Here is a 14,501-nt window from a genome sequence, read left to right as displayed (position 1 = left end):
CTCCTTTTCTCTGTAGTCGCTGACAGTTTACTGGGTCAAGGGGCCTGCTGTATTTATTGTCATTTATTGCTCTGGATCGTGTTATAAAAATGCTTTAGAGGGAAATAGGAGATATATAACCTGTAAGACAGCTAAACATGAATACTACAGTGTGCAACATATTGATCTGTGAATCTTATGCTCAGATTATATAATAAAGATTGTGTTAATTATTCACCTCGGGCTTTTACCTTTACCTTATCCAGCTGACTGGCCCTGAAAGTAACCTTTGTTCTATTTATTCTGTCTTTGCCTGGTATTTGTCAATGTCCTTTCATAACCCAACCTCATTTGATATGAAATAACAGCCCTATCTTAGCAGCAGATATCTTTAATGATTAAAAAAACAGATTTCACTATTGTAAAATGAATGTAAATAATGTAAGGAATATTACTTAAAGTTTACCCTAAATCTCTTGCAGAGGCCTTTTGATCTTGACTTGAAAGAGATATTTTCATCGCTCTACTTTGCTGTCAGACAGCCTTTTCTGACCAGAAGCAGCCGTTATTTAAACCAAATCTCTCCAAACCAACTCCATGTATTTATCTCCCATAATGCCAAGGTCACACAACAACACACAGTAACAGGTCGAGGCAGTGGTTGACCTGAAAGTCACGTTTCTATTAAGAATCTTTGTTACAATTCAAAACAAACTTTGCAAGTGAACTTTTTAATTCAGTTGTACTTGAGAAAACATGTTTGATAATCTTAAGATATTAAGTTGAACGATCAGCTCTTCAGTCACGTTTCTTTGTTAGTACATTCATTCAAGTCATCATTTTTACTTGAAAGTTAAGACTTCGTTAAAAGAATTAATGAATCAAAGCTTTGAAGTTTGAAGAAAATAAATACTAGAAATTTTAAGTTAAATTAGCTTGAATAAACAAAACCTGTATATTTACAGTACATTAATGAGAATAGATTAGTTGATTCTTCTAAATTCCTGTATTTTTTAGTGGGTGTGCATGTGGTCAGATCAGTAATAGAAGATTTCTATGGTATTTAAAGCACAGAAGAGTGTAGTTTCTTACTATAACCACTAGAGGTCTGTAGATTCATTTCCTCCCCTAACAGAAAATTCATTTTTCCCCTCAGTGATCACATAAAGACTGAGTTTTTTCCTAAATATTTTATATTTTACATTATATATACAATAAATTACTAAACCTTATTAAAACTAAAAGGTTAAGCTGGAGTTTAAAACAATATTGGAGAACATGATGATTTTTATTCCTCAGATTTCTCACTTGAACAGGCAAACAAATCCATAGTTATTGTTGTGTTAGGCAAAGAAAAACACTGCTTCTTGCTATAGGTTGATTGAAAGTCTTTATTGATCATCAATATACATGTAGTCTAGACGACCGAGACGCCCCAAATACACAAATCATCAAAAGGATAAAAAACAAAATAAAGCCCAAAGGCTTATTTCCTTTGTGGTCCTTCTGGGGAAATGGGGGTGTAGAGAGTGCTGAAGGCTGCTGGCAGCTTCTGAACATACAGCATGACATCACAATACAATAAACATCAATATTAATCCATACAATACAGGTCCAATAACAAAAAACTATTAACAGTCTCAAATTCATTCAAAAAATCTCTTCCCATTTTATGTGTCATCACAAATCATTCCATCACGAAATACATTATTCAGTATACAATAAGAACAATATACCGTGCAGATAAAGTGCTATAGGCCTTCCTGGAAACACAACCTAAAATTTTCTGTTCCATCCGTCTGTTTTAAGACAGCAGACGGACACTCAGACATTTTTATAACGTGGATTTAACACTAGAATTTGACTGTTTTTAAATTTTTAAAGCCCATGCAACTGTAGGACTCTGGCCTTTCCTATATGTGTTCATATTTAATTCTAACATTGTTGTTTTATTAAATTTCAACTTTGGAGTATTTCTACCTTGAGTGGCCATAGAAGTCATATTGAACACATTGTAAACACTGTATCACTTCATTCCTGCTGTTGAAAATGTGCGTCACCACTACAACTTTGTTCGTAGTTGTTTTTGACACACTTGAGAAGTCAGAACCTAAATTTAGCTTTGAGCTAAAACCAAAGAGAAACGAAAGCTTTGAAGAATATCATACGCTGAATCTGCAGAAATACCGGTTGACATGCAAAAATATAAAACTAAAATCATCACAGTTTCAGATAAAGGTGAGACTAGATCAGTATAATTATTAGAATTAGATTCAGCGGGTTGCACGGGATTGTTTTTGACTCGTGATCCAAATTTCCAATGAGGCTTGTAAAGTTGAAAAAAGTCAAAAACTGCTGAAAAAGAACAGATGTGATAATTTCAAAATTTTACAGGTTTTATGTAACGGATATTCTGCTTGTAAAAAAGGCTAACTGTTCTCAGATTAATTATTCAATTTGAGGATTTTGCGCGATAATTTCTTTTTTTTTCTTTCAAAGTATGATAACAGACATTAAAAGCTTCATTATAAACCTAAACAGATGCTTTGAAAGTAAATGTGACATGAAAAAAAGACATTAAGTACAGCCCAGTAGGAGTGGTCAGAGTGAGTGCTATGGCTTTTCTAGTAGTTAAAGAATCCCAGTAGTTCTGGTGTTAAAGTTAACTACAGGGTTAATTATCTTCATGTTCATAGGAAGCTCATTGCACAGAATGGCAGCTGAGCACATGAAGGTGTCCGCCTCCATGCAGCTCTTGAACCTGAAAGATATCAAGTAAATTGCGCTCCCTCTTGTGGCGTCATTGTGGTACAGACGTTGCACAGACACTTTGGCACATTGTTGTACACGATCCCGAATTAGACCCTTTTTAATCTGCGTAAGTTTCTGTTCCACTTTCAGCCATTTAAAAGTATGAAACGTACCAGTTTATTCTGTGAGGTTTGTAATGTGATACTGCACAAGAGCACCCTGATGTCTTCCTATTCAAAAATCTTGATATTCAAGCCAGGAATCAGATTTTTTTTTTTTGGTTAACCATTAGCGAGAACCATTTGTGTCATGCTCTCCCCAGATAAGTGGCTGTTTAGAACACAGTTTAGATATTTAATTTTTAATTTATTCATTTTTTTTATTATTACAAAGGGAATTTCCTATGAATACCGACGTAATACAGTCAATCCTGGAATCGATTAGTCATTCCAAGTGCTATCAGGAGCTTCTGGTGAAAGGCCGGTATCCTCTCCTTGTGGACCGGCCAGTCCAGGATGCAACATGGACGCAACATGCCCCTGCGGAGGAAGAGTGAGTGAGATAACTTATAGTCGTGAACGTCCTGCAGGAAGACCAGGACCACAGAGTCCCTGCTGGCCTCAATGACCTGGTGAAGTGCATGATGGGCCGTGAACCTGGAGAGGTAGGACGACAGAGAGACAGATTTGAGAACTGGCTTTATCAGAAATATAGAACACAAATACAAATGTAACACTTGGCTTTAAAGGGATAGTTCAGATTATTTATATTATGAGGTACAATTGTCAGATGGTGGTCGGGATGCACTCGGTTTGGAGAAGCAGAGAGGAGTATCTGAGCTGAGCAATGTACTGCTGTGGACAGGGTCATGCAGCCAGTATCAGTTTGTACGCTGTTTTTAGAATATTTTTACCACTTTTCCTTGCTGTCAGACAGCATTTTCCAACAGGAAACAGAAATTATTTAAGCCAAATATCACTCTCTCCAAACTCCAAAGGTGAAATCAGTCATTTTGTGCCGTAGAACACAGGAGTGGCTGCACTACCACTGCCTCCATCTGTTGATTTGTCTGTGTTATTGTGTGACTTTGGTGTTTAAAAAAAACCCAAAGTCTGTCACAATAACACGAACAAACAACTGATCAAGGCAACGATACATAAACAAGTCTGTGAGGTAAAATGACTGATTTTACCCATGGAGTTTGGTTGGTTAGGAGACAGTGGTATTTGTCTTCTAACAGTGGTTTCCCATCAGAAAAAGCTGTCTTGCAGCAAGGGTAAGTCATGAAAATATTCTAAATATAGTATACACTTAAACTGATATTTATTTTCTTAATGGGGAGCATATTAAGTGGCTAAAACACTTTTTGCTGGCCTTGTCCACAGCAACACATTGCTTAGCTTCTGTGCTAATGCCCCTCCAAACTGGGGGCTTGCGGGCCATCCGCTGTTGGTAATCGAGGACAATGAATAAATATTTCATGCAACCCTCCATTAAAAACTACTACCCCTGATGTATGATCTGTAATAAATCAATCAATGTTTGATTTACCGTCTGCACCAGGGATCTCTGAGAAGCCTTTCGGTCACGACAAACAAGATTTTCCGAGAGTTCCTCATGTTGTTCACAATGGATTCGAGCACCGACATGCCAAGGACTGAATCTCGATCCTCCAGACAAAAGCTACACCTCTCATTCTCTAAGGGCACCAGCCTCCTCTCCACCCAGCCACGGTCTTCCTCTGCATATATGACATAAGCGTCATACTCAAACTGCCTGCCCTCTTCAACTGAGGCATCGCTAAATCCCAGTGTGCGATTGATCAGTATGTTCCAATAAAACTGAACCCTCCAGCCGTGGAACCGCACCAGGAGAGAAGTTACAAGCAGCGTGAGGACGGCTGTGCTGCTCAGTATGTAAAGAGTCTGAAATGGTGTCACATCTTTGCAAGAGAGGGGGTCAAAATCCATGATGGAGCGGTTGAAGTAAGACAGTGGCGTGTTGCACATGTACTGCTCTGTGAGACCGGGCACATCAGTCGTGTTTGTGTTATTCAACCATGTCACGAACCACAGGATGCTCTCACATGTGCAGTCAAATGGATTTTTGCCCATGACAAGCCGGCTGAGGTTGCTCATAGGAGTTTTAAACACTTCAGGCTTCACAGCTGTGATCGTATTCTTGTGTAAAACCAAAACCCGCAGTGACTTCAGATCATCAAAAATGGAGTTCTTCAAACTGTTGAGGAGATTGTTGGACAGGCTGAGTTCACGGAGGTTGCTCAGGCCTCTCAGCGCCTCTTCTGGGATCTCGTCCAGCCCGTTACTGTCCATCAGTAAGTTTGTCAAGTTCTGTGCCCCTTTGAGAAACAACACCGCCCCACCGAGGTTGGCACTCTTCCACAAACGGGCCAAGTTATTGTGCTGGAGATTCAGCACCTTCAGGTTCTCAAGCCCCTCCAACAGATTCTCTCCAATGTTGGCGATGTTGTTGTTGCTGAGGTCCAGAATGGTGAGGTTGGACAGGACTCTGAATGGAGAGGGATCCAGGTACGATTGTGGGACATTAATACTTCTGCCCAAAGTCAGGACCCTAAGATTGGGCACATTAACAAATGAGGTGGATGTTATACCAAGTTTCTGGTGGTTATTGGACATGTGGATCTCTTGAACTTGTCCCAGGCCAAGGAACTCCTTGCCCGTGAGAGTTTGCCCGATATAGTTGTAATCTAGAAGCAGAGTGGTGAGGTTTCTGAACATCGAGAAGGATCCAGGACTAATCTGTGCTATAGCTGTTCCTATTAGACTTAGCTTCCTGAGAGGTGATCTGGCCAGCGAGATGAAGGTCTTGTTGGTGATGCTTCGGAGCGACAAATAAGTACTCCAGCTCAGATCAAGTTCTTGAAGACTTGTCAAGCCAGTAAATGTGTAATTTGTGAGTTCCCTAACTGCAGTTCTCTGTAATATCAAACTCTCCAGGGCACTTAATGGTTGGAAGGAGAAATTATCAATAATCGGAGTGCCGCTCTGACCTTTCACCAGAGCTTTGGTCATCAGGAGTTTTTTCAAACTTTTGAGCCCCTGAAATGTGTCCTTGGTCAGATGCTTGATGTGGTTGTCTGTCAAAATTAGAGTCTCAAGTTGTGACAGCCACTCAAATGATCCCGGTTCAATTTTACCCATGCCGTTGCCGGACAGATCCAGATAGGTTAGATTTGTTTTCTGTAGCCCTTTAAAGGTTGTGCTTATGAGTGTGACCAGCCTCATCTTCCGAAGAGACAGGGCATCAATGGCCGTCCCTGACAGCTCTGAGCAGAGTTTACCAATAACCTGAGTGCCCATGTTGCTCCCATCCATGATTAAAGTACGTAGCCTTGAAATGGGCTCAAAGCAACCAGGTTCAAACTGCAACAAAACACAACAGAGATATCTTACAGTGAGACAAAAAAGGGAAACAAAACAGACAACTGAGAGTAAAGGGCTAAAACAACTTTTTTTTTTTTTTACTACTATGGTTTAACAAATTTCATTTCCCATTTGTAGGTAAGTTTCTTACTGTTTTTAAAGACAGAGATGACAGGTTGAGGACTTGTAGAAAGGACGAGCGGTTAAGAAAGAAAAAGTCATCTTTCTTCAGAGTGGTGAAGTCATTTGAAGCCAGGTTGAGGTTCACCAGGTTGGGCAGCTGCGGCTCAGAGCCCAGCTTGGCTGATTGCAGGTTGTTTATGGAGACATCGAGAAATTTCAGGCTCTGTGGATTATGAAAGGAGAATAAAAACAAAACAAAAGTGCTCTTTAAAGCGACGCATAAGAAGTATATCAAACAGTTTAAGCTCCAGGAGTGACGTAGCTCCTACATTTGGTGTATAATACCACGCTTCACAGAATATTTTACACCTCCCTCCATGTCCTCTTGTGAGACACCATGAGCATCCTAACTATTTTAATTTAAAAACAAAACCAATTCCTTTTTTTTTTTAATTATAGTTTAGCTTTCTGATAAATTAATTCATCTGTATCATATCAATACTACACCACACTTGCACCAGAATCTACATTAGGCCTCAAAAAACAAAAATGTATTACGTAGTATTAAGTATTAATACAGTATTAAGTGAAAAACACCAACATACCTCATCTATAGACAGAAAATAGTTACTCATTGATTTACTATTTATAAAATCATAATTCTGAATAGTAAAACTTGAGAAAAAAAATCTGGTAATTCATTTTCTCTGTCTTCTCTTCTGTGTTTATGATTTAACAGGTGAAAAATAGGTTTTGACAGAATAATCTTTTAAAGTTCCTCAGTTTTTTCATCTGTGAAAGAGGTGGGTAAAAAAGTTTTGCCAGGTGAAAATAAAAGACATTTTTGTCTGTATCATTTTTAAGTGTTTGTTGTTGTAATACTCATTTTAGCCACAAGAGGCTGAAATGCACCACTACCCGATACTCTAAACAGAGCTACTGCACAGCTACTTAGAGCTACTCTAAACACAAGGTTCATTAATTGTGTGTTAACAAATTATGGAACATTACTGATTAAGAATAAGCATCACACTATGGTTGCAATATTTAATAAAAACAACCAATTCTATATCACAAAACTGGATGAAAACAACATTAATTTGCCTCAATCAAAATGTGAGCGCCTAATCTGTTGTGTATAGCTTTCAGTAAATGTACGAAATTATCCTTTTGCCTTAGCAACTGTCCCGCCCAACAGCAGTTTGGAGCATGTCCTAATTAGACCTCGAGGTGGTGGTGGGTAGCGATCGTTTCACCGGTTTCACAGATGACAACAAGGAAAGGAAAAAGGAACAAAACCTTTGTCTCCAGGAATTCTGTACAATGCTGCATTCATGTGCTTCTAGGATGATCCCAGTTTGGAAGTTTTCAGTTTCAGTGTGTTCATGAGCTTTTAATGTGGAAGCAACATGGGCACTACAAAGGGTAAAATGGGGCATTGTTGTTGTTGTAGTACTTGTTGCTGTCGTTGTATGCTGAAAGAGTTTGAGACTTTGTGTTAGAAAGTGATTTTGTTCCAGATTTGTTGCTGCACCAGTAAACCACTAAATTATTTCTTTACCTGACTTGTTATCAGGGTTAATGCTAATTTAAAAAAAAACACTTTTGTAGCTAATCTAGGTCGCTCTATGTGGACGGCAACTGACAGTGACAACTTAATACCATGTTACAAATGACATGTGAGCAAGTCGTGTGGCAAAATTTTCTGAGTCGTTGTTCTGACTTGAGGTGGTGCTCATGTGAATTTTCCCCAGTCTGTAACTAATTTCTCTGATTATTTCAACACCACATGAATGCCTCTTGCGACGGCCCACCCATCTGGTTTCCTGTGCTCTCGCTCTCCTCTTGGGAGATCATGGGCGGGACGTCAGAGGGAACTGGCAGCATCTGAGAGCTGGGAGGGGCAAGAGGGCACAAAAAAAGCTTCTCTCCCTGACCGCCGTCTGTCTGTCTGGGCAGCTTCATCTACTCCTCATGGCTTCCTCACTGTTTTATTTATATTTGGGTCTGAATTCTCATTTCCCCATTCACATACATTCATCCCTCCTCACATGCATTACAATATTATTACATTACTTTATTACCTCTCAGGTTTTTTCAGCAAACTATTTGGGCTACCGACTATATTGTGTCTCCTTTTGTTGCGATCCCGAGCCGAGTTGTAACCCTGTGTTCTCTCTTTCTGCTGTTATCTTCTTTTCTGTTGCAGCATTTTGTTTTGTTTTGATGTTTTTTTTTAACAACAGTTTACATAATAGATAAGCTATTACATAAACTGTTGCATAAGAAGGATTTCTAACTTTTCTCTGACTTAGTTTGACAGTTTGGGAAATGCAGTCATTAGCTTTCTTGTTGAGAGTTAGATGAGAAGAGCGATCACACTCTCACATCTCTTTGTAGCTGAAGCCAGCAGGCAGTTAACTTAGCTAGGAAAATCTAAGAGTTTTGTTTTTGTTTTTCTGAAATTACTATTCAATATCATCTCATTATCGCCACTATTGCACGAGGCTTCAATCAGTTTCTCTGTTTCTCTCCAGCTATCAAAGACCCAACAGATATCTGTACCTGCAGTGCAGAGAAGGGCTCTCCGTTTAGCCTGAGCCTATTACTCGCCATATTCAGCCGTGTTAGGTTGGTGCAATGGCTCACATCCTCCTTCTTCAGATACAGAACTTGATTGTGTCCCACGTCGAGCGTCTGCAGCAGAGGCAGTGTCTGGCACAACCCCCCGTCCAGCTTGGTGATGCTGTTGTAACTGACATCGAGGTGGAGGAGGAGTGGGTATGGGGTCAGTGACGCAGGGGGAATCTTCCCCAGTCTGTTGTGGGACATGTCCAGGCTGGTGATGCTCCCGGGAAGATCAGGAGGGATCGCACTGAGGCTGAGGTGGCTGCAGTCGGCTCTGCCGCCCTGCACTCGGCAGGAGGTCTTCTTCTGGCAGGCCACGCTGTTGTGCGGCCCCGTCATGAGGTGACATATGATGATCGCCGCCGGGAGGAGAAGGGAACGAGGGGAACGCATCCTTTCAAAAACCTTTATAAGAGAGACAGAATAAAATCTGCATTAAGCTTGAACATACCAGTATATTAATTGATTTTGACTTTCTGCGTTTGGAAAATGACACCAAAAATCACCTGTCTACCACAGCTTTAAGTTGTGGACTGTAGAACAAAAACGGTGAGCTCAAAGATACAGCTGAGGAAAACTGAGCTGGGTCACAGTGTCCACATCATTTCCTAAAGAAAAAGTACTAATAGCATACTATGAAAAGACTCAATTACAAGTAAAAGTCCTGCATTAAAAACTTTACTTGAGTAAAAGTCAGTGTAATATCAGCAAAATGTACTCAGTCCACAGTACACGTCCCTGTCAGTGTTTTACTGCGATATGTTGTTTTAACATAAATATTTCTTCTGCATGAATGTGTGTGTTGCACTTTACTGCTGTAGATGTTTAAGGTTGAGTTAATTTTACCTACGTAATATACTGTTGGTTGGTTTAATCTTAAGCAGTGCATCATATTCTATAATTTAAGATCATCACGTGTTTGTAGTGTCGCTGTTCTCTGAGACACACATCTCTAAAAAGTCAACTTTTCTACTCTGCTCTAAGCTTTATACTTCTAACCAACATCTGAGAGGTAAATATTCTACTTTTTACTCTGCTACATTAATAAACTATTTAAAACCCTCTTGTATTAGCTGGAAGATGAACTGTCACAAAGTTGCATATAGAAATACTCAAGTAAAGTAAAGTAACTCCAATTTGTACTTGTACTTATTTGAACAGTACTTGAGCAAATGCACTCAGTTACATTCCACCTCTGATCACTATGAGCAACAACTTTTCCCCGACACATAGCAATTTAATCTGTCGTTGATATAAATATATTTATTGATCCAGGTGTCGCATCAATGTGTTTCTCTGCAGTGAGGAAAAAAAAGTTATACTTGGTTCAACTTCTAGCATTACAACAAACGATGTGAATTTAAATCCTGTCTACAGAGACATCTGTTTCAAAGACACATATTATTATGGCTGCAATGACTAATCGATTATCAAATTAATTGCCAACTATTTTGATAATCCATTAATCGGTTTGAGTAATTGTTCAAGAAAAAAAGTCAAAATTCTCTGATTTCACTGTCTCAAATGTGAAAAATGTGAGTCTTTAGTCCTCTATGATAGTAAACAGAATATCTTTGGTTTATGAGAAAAAAAAAAAAAGACGTGAGGTTTTGGAAAACACTGATCGACTTTTTTTATTCTAATCAATTAAATAAGAAATTAATCAACTATGGAAATAATCCTTAATTGCAGCCCTATATTACAGTATGCTAATATAAGTATTAACAACTGATGGGGTAAAAGGAAGTAAAAGTACTAATACCACACAGTGAAACTACTCCGCTACAAGTAAAGGTCCTGCATTCAAAACCTCATGACAGTATTATCAGCAAAATGTACAATAAGTTTAAAAAGCAAATATGTTTTTGAGTTAATATTACTGCTGCACTGATGTGAGGCCCTGTTCTCTATGCTGTGTATGAAATATTGCTGTCAGAAAAGCTGTCAGACAAATGCAGTGGAGTAAAAAGAACAATAAAGTTGCATAAAGTAGAAAAACTTAGTGAAGTCACAAGCACCTTAAATTAGTGCTTAAGCAACGTACTTGAGTAAATGTACTTAGTTACATTCCACCACTGAGTTTTACAAGGGTTGCAATTTTAGCATTAAGTGTCATCTTGACATTGTAAGTCTGTCTATTTTGGATGAAACAGGCCTGTAGAGTTCTTACCAGATTTTGCTTTTGCTTCTGATTTTATCTGTTGCATCTGGACTTGAAACAGGAGTCAGAGGAATCTTGTAATGTTGAGGAAAGCACACCAGACTCTCAGTGAGGGATTTTATGAAACAGGCACTGCGGAGACAAAGCGAGGAAATAAGGAAATGAGAAACTTGCAGCTCCGGTTTCACTTCTACAACAGGATCTGGATCTGTGGCGATTAACTGTTTAATGCAGGAGGAATCGGACCAGCAGGAGTGCTGAGAAGTCTGACTGACGTGTGTGCTCACTTCATACAAAACAGCTGTTATAAAGGTGTGTTCACGTACTGCAGGTTATTAGACCCCGGCGTGTGTTGATAGGACGTGGCTGCAGACATCGGGAAAGATTTCGTGAGGCGTGGTGTCATGACAGCACCGTCAGAGTGGGACGGACCACATGTACCTGGAGCGGAATCTGTACCGTAATGTTTGTGTCGGTGGGAAATTGGCATCGAGTGTTTATAATGCTAAAATCCTGTGAAGGTGTTTTAATAATTAGATGGCTGAGTAGGACTGTAAATAATTTGCAAACTGGCGCTTTAAACATAAAATTTTAATAAAACAAACTGCGGGTTTGACGCAAGAATCAACGCCGCGTGGAATTACCGTAAATGTACGAGCAGAGGTGCAGCAACTAATGTGGAGAGGCAGAGACAGCTGCGGGTTTCATGGTCAGAGTCAGTTTTATTGGCCAAGCTTCTGCACACATACTAAGATTTTAAGTCTTGGTTGTAAGTTGTTCTCAAAGCACTTACACACAGTTCTGAGGACAACATACAGGAAGGTGGAGCTAAGACTAAGGACATCAAAGCTGAACATAGAGATGAAATTAACTTTTAACCACAAGTAGGTGAAAAAATAGTAGTGGCCATGTAAAGTGTTTCTGTAAGTTGTAAATGACACAAACAGTTCAAAGAAATTCATGCATAAACATGTAGTGGGTTGTTACAGTTTGCATGTATACATGTCAGTAGGCAACATGCAGAATTTACTGAACACAGACTACATAGCAGCATTTTCTAGTTAATAATGTAATATACTGGATGACAAAAATGTAATCTAATCTGAATACTTTTGGATAACTTCAAAAATCAAACAAAATATTACATCTTATAATAAAGAATAGACACGGCCACAAAAATGTGAGTTCCACAAATATTCCTTTTTTTTTCTTTATACATCTCAAATGTTTTCACTGCAAATTTAGCCCATCTTCAACATTTCGAGTCGGTCAAATCAAATAACCCTTATAATATATACCATATAGGTACAAACTACGTGTGCACTGTGTGTTTTCTATGTTGTACAACATGTGGGCTGCTGTTTCTTGTGTGCAGGTTTTTCTTACTGCAAAAGCTACATAATTTTAAAACTGACATATTTCAAAGACAATCAAAAATGTAATCAAGTAATCTTTGACAATGTAAGTGCAATCTAATGTACTGTAATTAACTGTAAATATATAATTTATAATTTGTGAGTGTAAATAGGTTTAAAGCCTTTAATAAGATTGAAAGAGCACATGAATTTATCCTAGTAAATACTGTGTATCAGTGTTATATTACAGGCCATGCCTTGTTGCCTGATTTTAGAGATTTATTTGGCATTTTTTCTGACTTTTTAGGAGATGTATCATATGGAAACTGATGATGACTCCTGACCTCTTTTATGTGTCTGACTTCTGGCTTTCGATTTGCTGTAGTTGACAAGAATGAACTTGTCCATGCTGTCATTGTGGACCAGTAGGCCCAGTTTAGCTTTGACATGAAAAGTCGGGTGCTCCAATTTAAACATTATATTCTGAGAACTGAGTCAAATAGCATAGCCTAAAAATTATACAAAAAACATCTCTGTCTGTATCTGCAACACATATTACACTTAACAGAAACCTTATTCGGGTCCAGAAATCAGGCAGGTACAATTATAGTGTCCCTTTATTTGTATAGTCCATAGTGCAACTATTTGTTGACACGGACATATAAGGCACACACTTGTTATTCTGTCCAAATAAAAGTGTGGTGCTTCAGTTCCAAGAGCAGCTGCATCCCTGAAACTACAATATGACTTTTAACATTTTGTTCCTTGCAGATGGAAGTGAGAGGTTCACTCACCTGTGGTTTGTGTGGTTCCTTAAAATCGACTCTGCAACGGCCAAGATGCAGAAGTAGGAGAGTCCAAGAGAGAAAGGTTTCAGAATTCACATAAAGGTATAAACAGTATTGGTCTGATGTGCCTTTGCTCAAAGACACTGTAAAAGTTTTTGGACCATCCTCTTAGTTGAGACAACAGAAAGCTTTTCTAGTCATATGATGGTGATTAATTCTTCAAAGTTGTATTAGTTTACATAACTCAGCACGCCCTCATTCAGAACACCAGAGAAGTGAAACTTAAGGGAGCCACGCTGAGGGAAAAAAATAACTGGGATAGTTTGAAATAACCACTAGAGGGCAGCAAAATACTGTTACTGAGTCACTCAATATCCCAGCAGACACTTTGTGCCAAGCTCAAAACTTTACCCATATTGATCAGGTAAAGAAAAGACAATCACACAAAAACAATGAGCTGGTTTAATAAGTTAACTGCACGTGTTTTTGTCCTCGAATGACAGCTGATCTGAGGTTACCATCTTTTTTTAAGTGTGTCCATCTTTTGTCATGCATATAATTCAGAATTCAGTGCTTCAGAATGTATAATTTAGGATCTACAGGTTTGTTTGCTTTAATCATTTTAGATAAAACACAAACAACTTTCTTCCAAAATGCTTTCTTTTTCAAAGCATTTTCTGTGGTTGTTTGCCATTATATGTGACTTTTCTGGGAGGCTTTATTGAGAATATTGGAGTGCAATGACCAGAGTCAACTGTGAGAAAAGATTCAATGTTTTGGGGTCTAATGAGACAAGAAAATAAATCTTACTAAGGCTGGAAAATACAGACATAAGGTCTATCTGCTTTTGGTATAAGATCCCATACTGGCAGAATTCAGATCATCATTATAATTGTGCAATATGGACATACATGTAATTTATAGCTTTGGCATGTCCTACAGTCCCAGGGCTTTGATCATAGTCACAATGTCCCTGACTTTGGACCTCTGTTGCATGTCTCCCTTACTTGCATGACTCAAACCAGGTAGCTGGAGGCTGATAAACCTGAAAAACTATGAAAACAACATCCTGGGTCATTAATGATCTTTTTTTTTCTAATGCATTTTTCATATTTCCTTCAAAATAAATCAGTTATTTGAGAAATATATGAATCTTAAATTAAATGCATATCCCCTAAGATATAGCCTACACTGCAAGTAAATGGAGTGAGGGTAATTTATTGGATAGTATGTCTTTACAGTTGTAGGGTGCAAGTAAGTGCATTTCTGAAACAGCCTAAAAACCAATAAATCTGAGATAACCACACGGCCA

General features: G+C 38.6%; 1 protein-coding gene across 3 annotated transcripts; it reads right to left on the bottom strand.

Annotated features, from left to right (window-relative positions):
- Positions 1–1,356: 1,356 nt before the first annotated feature.
- tlr3 (toll-like receptor 3) lies at positions 1,357–13,442 on the bottom strand. Of its 3 annotated transcripts, none has more exons than XM_084715043.1 (6): positions 13,196–13,442; positions 11,056–11,178; positions 8,823–9,290; positions 6,286–6,480; positions 4,282–6,134; positions 1,357–3,386 (listed from the first exon to the last, which is right to left on the bottom strand). In XM_084715043.1, exons 3-6 carry the CDS (start codon positions 9,276–9,278, stop codon positions 3,155–3,157), a joined length of 2,736 nt encoding a protein of 911 aa, XP_084571169.1. In that variant the 5' UTR covers positions 9,279–9,290; positions 11,056–11,178; positions 13,196–13,442; the 3' UTR covers positions 1,357–3,154. The 3 variants fall into 3 exon arrangements, with proteins under 3 accessions (XP_084571169.1, XP_084571170.1, XP_084571171.1); XM_084715044.1 differs by lacking the exon at positions 13,196–13,442 and adding an exon at positions 11,373–11,399; XM_084715045.1 differs by lacking the exon at positions 1,357–3,386 and having other exon boundaries at positions 4,278–6,134.
- Positions 13,443–14,501: the final 1,059 nt, after the last annotated feature.

Source organism: Lutjanus erythropterus, chromosome 3, assembly GCF_056507025.1.
Source record: "Lutjanus erythropterus isolate fLutEry1 chromosome 3, fLutEry1.hap2, whole genome shotgun sequence".
Taxonomy (NCBI): domain Eukaryota; kingdom Metazoa; phylum Chordata; class Actinopteri; order Lutjaniformes; family Lutjanidae; genus Lutjanus; species Lutjanus erythropterus.
The sequence above is the reverse complement of the archived record's forward strand: the minus strand, read 5'-3'. Positions and strand labels throughout refer to the sequence as shown.